The sequence below is a fragment of the Phlebotomus papatasi genome, chromosome 2 (genome assembly GCF_024763615.1).
Source record: "Phlebotomus papatasi isolate M1 chromosome 2, Ppap_2.1, whole genome shotgun sequence".
NCBI classification, from domain to species: Eukaryota; Metazoa; Arthropoda; class Insecta; order Diptera; family Psychodidae; genus Phlebotomus; species Phlebotomus papatasi.
In genome coordinates this window covers 106,700,275-106,706,971 of record NC_077223.1, presented here as the reverse complement: position 1 = coordinate 106,706,971, position 6,697 = coordinate 106,700,275, and the positions used below count along the sequence as shown (strand labels likewise).

The window sequence follows — 6,697 nt, the reverse complement described above, 5'->3', positions numbered from 1 at the left end:
TACTGTCAATGTGATTCTGCCCTTATTCTCCAAATAATAATACTCTGCATATTTATTATTAATATAGTTCAGAGGTGTGCAAAAAACCGTTGAAACCGAATTAACGTCAAAATAAGTTTGTTCTGTTAGCGTTTTGACCATTGATGTACATGTTTCTTTTGACGTTAATTCGGTTTCAACGGTTCTTGCACGCCTCTGATATAGTTTATCAAAGAAGCTTTATGCCCTAGACACACTTACGACTTAAGCTGAGAGACGACTTAGTGGAAAATGATGGAAATGCACTTTAACCTTTATTTCTAATATAATTACACTAAGCCGTCTCTCGGCTAATCCTCAAGTCTATTGAGGCCCTTATATTTACTTTGTTTCCGCATTGATATAAGCATAAAAACAAATCTTGAAATTAATCTAATTAGAGTTTTAAATACCTATCATGAAGATTGATTTTTTTTTGTGAAAAAAAATCACAATTTTAATTTTGGTTTTATATTAGTTTTTACAGTACAGAATATTGAGAATAAAAAGATTATTATTTATAAATCGTAGAAGTATTAAAGATTTTCCTGAATTTTCTCTCAGTGCATTCGTTCTGATAAGGAGTAATCTCAGTCATATTATTCCCATAATTTTATATTCAGTCGTTTTCTGTCCTCTGTTGGGTGCTTAAGTTTTGATGTGTACAATTAATTCTGCAGCTAAATTACTTAGGATAAAGTTTGTTTGTTTTTTTTTCCTACCGGAACGTGTTAATATTAAAAACTGAATCATCTTAAAGTTTGGTTTATCATGTCTTGTCTGTAATTGAAAGTTTCTTTTTTTCTGCATCAAAAATTGAGTCTAACTAAAGCTGAAATCTTTATTGCATAGATATGTAAGTATTTTGATCCTTAAAAATTTGCATTGGGTTTGAAGATAAATTGCATTTCAAATTAGAATGTGAATTTATTTTCTTGAGAAAAAAAATTAGCTGAGAGGGCAATAAATAAACTGTAATGTTGAAAAAAACGGTAAAATTTTATTGCATTGAAGCGCGGTCTCACTCCATGATACACTTTTTGAACTTTGTTCACTTTTTCGATATCCCACTCAATCGGTGATGATGTTTTAAAAAGAATAAATGAGAAGAATTATTCCAAATCATTCGTATTTTCAATTCAAATTTACTGACTGACTGAAAAAAAATTGTAAACTTCTTAGTTAAACCTATAATAAGGGTCATTTGGGATAAGAGTTCAGCTATGCCATCGAGGACTGCAACGGAACAAATGCCACAGCAATTATATGGATTGCCCCTGGTTATCTATACCCTGATGCTGCGTTTGGCTGCGACACTTGTTGGTCAATATTTCTTGCATTTGGCCGATCGAATTCTCTGGACTGTGGAAAATTTGACTTACTGGTCCATCCCACCACAACGCCTTGCTGAAATTACAAATGATCCTGATGCACCTCTCACACGGCCCCTTTCCTGGTGGCTCTTCCTTCCGGGCCTCCTCTGGCTGAGATTCATTCGCAAAAGTCTGAGTGTTGCTCTTTGGTTTGTTGGGATTGAACCTGTGACCCCTGTCTCTATGGTAAGATTTATCATCCAAATCCAAACAAGGCTGACAGTCAAAACACCATCAGAATTTTTTTTTTTGACTTAGAAATAAAATACTTTAAAAGAGATATCTTCTCCAATCAGATTCACTATGTACAAGTACAAAGGAAGAAGATTCAGTCGATAAAGCAATCTGGCGCTAAAATAATAAGAAAACATCGGGAGGAGTCATCAAAGAGACCTGGTATTCTCCGTGCTCTTTGGAATAAGTTACAAAAGATTTTCTGCTTGGAGAAAATTTACTACGAAGATGGAGATATTAAAATTATACCGCAAAAGTCAGTAAATAATGAAGAAAGTGAGGAAGATGTTGAAGATGAAACTGAACTATCTCTTGCTGAATTGTTGGAAAAGTATGCCAATGAGGAGGACGATGAAGTGAATGATCCAGATTATGTGGTAATTTTTATTTCATTTGTTTTACAGTAGAGTCTCGCTATAGGCCATCGCTCTATAGTCCACAATTTATCGACCGTTGATTTCAAAACACTGATTTTAAGTTAGGTTATGTTTTTAGTATGCGACATGCATAATTATTTTAATATTTTTGGCAAACTTTATTAAGTAGTTGTGATAATTGTGATCCATAATGAAGAGAGCAAGGACAAGTACCACAATCGCAAAGAAAGTGGAAGCCGTCGAGCAATTTCAATACTAAAAATCGTTGATAATTTTAAAAAATGACATGGACTAGTGCGACCCAAGTGTCAAATTTGAAACCAAATATGGACTATAGCGAGACTCTACTGTAATTATTTTATTTATTTACTATTAAGTATGATTCTTTTTATTTGGTAGAGAGATTATTCTAAAATCTGAGGTCATGGGCATCATTCTCTTATTTTGCCATAAGGTTAATTATATTGTCCTTCTAGGTCAGAGGTGAGCAAGAACCGTTGAAACCGAATAAACGTCAAAATAAGTTTGTTCAGGTAGCGTTTTGAGCATCGACGTACAAGTTTCATTATGACGTTTGTTCGGTTTTAAACGGTTCTTGCACTACTCTGTTCTAGGTTATAGTAAGCGAGATTTAGGTTATGTTTAGCATAACCTCAAAAACATAAGGGAAACGTCTTCGAATGACACAAGCTTCAGACGATTCTTTTTTTTTTCTATGTCCCTAATGGATTTGTATGGCTCTTTTCAAGAAATATGAGACATTAAACTTGTTAATAAATACAGTAGAGTTCCTCAAATTTGAACTCCTCAAATTTGAACGACTGTTGAATTCAAAATGTAAAATTCGAGGTTATGCGAAGAAAGTTTTACATGGTGTCTCAATTAGAATCATTTTTCTCTGGTGTTTCCTCAATATTATCGTATTATATTGCCTTTCTCAACAAATTCCATTTATTTCACAATAAATTACAATGTTGGTAATAAAAATACATACAAAAATACATACAATGATATATTCTCTAACGTTATTTTTTTTTAATTTAGGGAAAGTGCATTTTTTCATCAATTCCGTTACGTTTTTGAAAATATTGTTCAAATTTGAGGAGTAGGAAATGTCATCTACACTCTGAAAAAAAAAAATGTCTTGTTAAACAAACAAATAGATTTTGTTGAAATTTTGTCAAAAGGATGTTATTTACCAATTTGACAAAACTTTTTCTTGCATTTTATATGAAAAAACACCCTTTTGACAAACTTTTAACAAGATCCAGTTGGCCGTCCATTTGACAAGACTTTTCCATATTCTATATAGAAGAACATCCTTTTTACAAACTTGTCCTGTTAATTTGACAAAACATTTTTTTCAGAGTACCCCCCAATTGTTCAAATTTTAGGAACTCTACTGTATAATATTATAATGGCTCAAATTAATTAAAAACAATATTGACAAAAATGTTGTTCGAAGCTTGAGTTGTCCGAAGGCAGCACGCTTCCTGTAAGGCGTATTTCTACTGCGTATAGGCATTTTCTGATCATTTTGAAGTTGGATAAAACACTAAACTAACATAAATGATCCTTAAACAAAAAAAAATAATTATACAGGAAAGTTACTCATTAGTTTAACCTTAGAAATTTTCCATTATGATAATTATTTTCTAATTTCACCGATTTCTTTCTATTTGTCTCTGAAATGGAGAAATTTGTGAAAATAATTGCTAAAATATAATTTAAAATTTGAAGGTTATGTTTAGAATAACCTGACAATGCCAATTACAGTGCCCGCTTCGTAATCCGGATGAATTTTTTGAATTTGTTCAACGTCTCGAAAATATAATACAAGGTTTTATTTTCTAGAATTAGAATAAAAGTTTTAAAAGCGATTAAAAAGACATAATTAGAGAATTCTATGCTATTATACCTCATTTATTAAACAAAAACATCACAGGATAATTCATTTTCATTGCTGAATACTTGTGCATACATAACCTGAAAATGATTTTAAATGTAACCGTCGATAACTTGTCTGGATTACGACGATCCGGATTAGAGAGCGGGCACTGTAGTTGTCTCTGACTTCGAATACTGCATATTTTTCCCATATTCATATAATGAATCTGATCTTATAGCAATATATTTTAATATCTATTCACAAGTCGTACATTTCCTGAAAGGATTAGGTTAGATTTATCAAAGAAATATGAAAAAAAAAATGAAATGTTCGAAGCTAGAGCGTGTAAGAAGCCTAAAAGACTTCCTCTAACTTATTTTGCAAAATCCTAGTTCAAATTCTAGCCCTTAAATTTTCAAATAACCTTTCCGTGAAATAAGGAAATTTTACTCCATACGTAACATACCCTCAAAAAAGAAAATTCTTTACATGATTTGCTTTGTTCCTGACGTTCCTGACCTCAGAATATGTTATACTTCTTGAATTCAAAAATTGTATTTGACAAAGATAAACTTATTGATCAAAAATTCCACTGGAATGCAGTTCCCAATGGTTTATTCAAAATAGTAACTAATTTTATTTTTATTTTTTTTTTCAAAATTTAATGTATCACTTGCCCGTGTTGACCAATATTAAGTGATAATTTTCCAAAAAAACTTGATTGAAATTAGATTGAATTTAGAGAAGTTAAGCCATATGGCTAAGCATTAGGTCTAAAGCCCGTAGATGGGTAAGAGCGATCTGACCTGCTCATTTATTCAAGCTATAATTTATATACAGTTTACGATCCTTTAGAGAGAATCGCTACTTCATAGTCCTAAAGGACTTTGCCATCTTATTGTGGTCTTATCCTGGTATACTGGACCCTCTTTGATTTTTTTAAGGTTACACTTGACATAACCTAAAATTTTAAGCAGTAACCTTTTGGCCAAAGATAAGTTAATAAGACTTCTTATTATATTCATGATCATGACTATTCAAAGCATAACGAAGAATCTTCAAGTGAAGACACTGATGGTGATGATGATGATGTTGAATTTACTGATGATGGAGAACTCGGTGAAGAAGCTCAGACAGTCTTAAATAAATCCTTCGCGTGTGAGCCAACGCGATCACCGAGAAATGAGCCACTTGCAAGAAGTAGGACACCACCGATGAAGGAATATTCTAAATCTTTGCATCCACTCAATGTTCCTCCTCCCAATCGCAATCTTGATCACGAAAACGCTATAAAGGATCCAGAACCGAAAGGTAAGTTAATTTTTTTTTTTTTTTAGAAAATTAGTCCTTATGTCTAACAAGAACAAACCAAACTTTTTGTAGAAACTTGAGAAAGGGAAGTGAATTTGTTTTATTAAGGTGGGGAGCCTAAGCCTACACTTGTGATAGAAATCCGAAAAAGTAAAAAAAAAAACATTCCGGAAATGTTAATTTTACCCTGAAATTTTGATCCGAAATCGGTGTAAATATTACCCTTTTTAGGTTTATAATGGTTTAAAGTTAACCTTTTTTCATGTTGATTTTACCCTCAAAAGGTGTAAAATTAACGTTAAAAATGTTGATATATTTTTACACCTAAAAAGTGTTAAAGTTACGAGGAAAAAAAGTTAATCGCACCCCCTTTTTTTCTCAAAAAATGTGCTAAAAAAAATGTTTAGGAGAAAAATTTCCCCTTTTTCATTTTTCTTTAGAATAGTACCTACTAATAATTCTTAAAGATTCATTTGAATTGAGGCAAAACAAAAAATCGGATTTTGGTCCTTCTTAGATAGGCTTCCTTTTTTTTAATTCTTTTATAAAATCCCCTTTTCGTCACATGTTGTTTTTTAATCTGGATGTTTCATGCATAATGTCACATGTTGATCTAAAATGTTGTACAACAAAAACTAGAAATTGCTTTGTGTTGTGTTTATTTGTTGTTTTCAGTGCGAAATGGCACTTCTGTGGACAAAAGGAAAGGATCTATGCCAAATAGAAATAATCAGAAGTATCGTGGAGGGTCAAACAATCGTTGGAGTATGTGTTTTTTGTTTATTTTTTAATTGTTATTAACACTGTTAAATTGTTTTTTTTTAATCTAATTTCTTTTTTAAAGATTTCAAGCACAACAACAATGTTCGTAAACCCCCAGTTATTACTGTTTCTGGTACGAATAATAACAGTGAAAATTTCTTCACTGCAAACGATGGTATCGAAACTGTACATTAATCGTTTTTATCCAAAATACTTTGCAATTTTTATATTTCGAAAATGTAAAATAATGATGTTTTGTCTTTTAGCTTCTCAATATCCGGCGTATTCTGGAGCAAGTAGCTCAGCAAAATCCACGGAACGTAAGATTTACTATTTTTTTTAATATTCAAATAGCGGTAAAACAAATATGTATAATATTTTTTAAATTTTCTTTTCCATATAGCCAAAGATGTGAAAATGAAGGATTCAGACAGAAATCGGGAAATTTTTTAGTATATCATAATTAATTGCTAAAATTCTTGTAAAGATCCCAATGTATGATGGTTTTCTGAGCATAATATCATGTAATAAACTTTAAAAATTTTCTGAATAAGTTGTTTTCAAATTTCTTGAGAGCTTTTTTTCATGGGAAGAGCTTGAAATTTTTGGTTTAAATCTTGAATTGGACTTTCGAAATGAAAGCTTCCTATTACGCGTGGTGTTTACGTGCGCAAGTCTTATCACTATGCTGAGAAGAGGGGAACTTTTGATGTTGAAAGAGAACACAAGTTCAA

General features: G+C 31.7%; 1 protein-coding gene across 4 annotated transcripts; it reads left to right on the top strand.

The window, feature by feature from the left end:
* The first annotated feature begins 584 nt into the window (after window positions 1-584).
* On the top strand, window positions 585-6,513 carry LOC129800682 (uncharacterized). 4 transcript variants are annotated; one of them, XM_055845266.1, is made up of 8 exons: window positions 626-874; window positions 1,201-1,577; window positions 1,688-2,002; window positions 4,934-5,201; window positions 5,877-5,966; window positions 6,046-6,096; window positions 6,230-6,283; window positions 6,367-6,513. In XM_055845266.1, exons 2-8 carry the CDS (start codon window positions 1,242-1,244, stop codon window positions 6,414-6,416), a joined length of 1,164 nt encoding a protein of 387 aa, XP_055701241.1. In that variant the 5' UTR covers window positions 626-874; window positions 1,201-1,241; the 3' UTR covers window positions 6,417-6,513. The 4 variants fall into 4 exon arrangements, with proteins under 4 accessions (XP_055701242.1, XP_055701241.1, XP_055701239.1 ...); XM_055845264.1 differs by having other exon boundaries at window positions 6,046-6,138; XM_055845265.1 differs by having other exon boundaries at window positions 6,046-6,149.
* The last annotated feature ends 184 nt before the right edge of the window (window positions 6,514-6,697 follow it).

Excerpts from the sequence above, each read along its gene's own strand:
- LOC129800682 (XM_055845264.1), top strand. The coding sequence starts at position 1,242 with ATGCCATCGAGGACTGCAACGGAACAAATGCCACAGCAATTATATGGA. Across the intron at positions 1,578-1,687 it reads CTGTGACCCCTGTCTCTATG|ATTCACTATGTACAAGTACA; the intron begins GTAAGATTTATC and ends TTCTCCAATCAG. Across the intron at positions 5,967-6,045 it reads AGGGTCAAACAATCGTTGGA|ATTTCAAGCACAACAACAAT; the intron begins GTATGTGTTTTT and ends TCTTTTTTAAAG.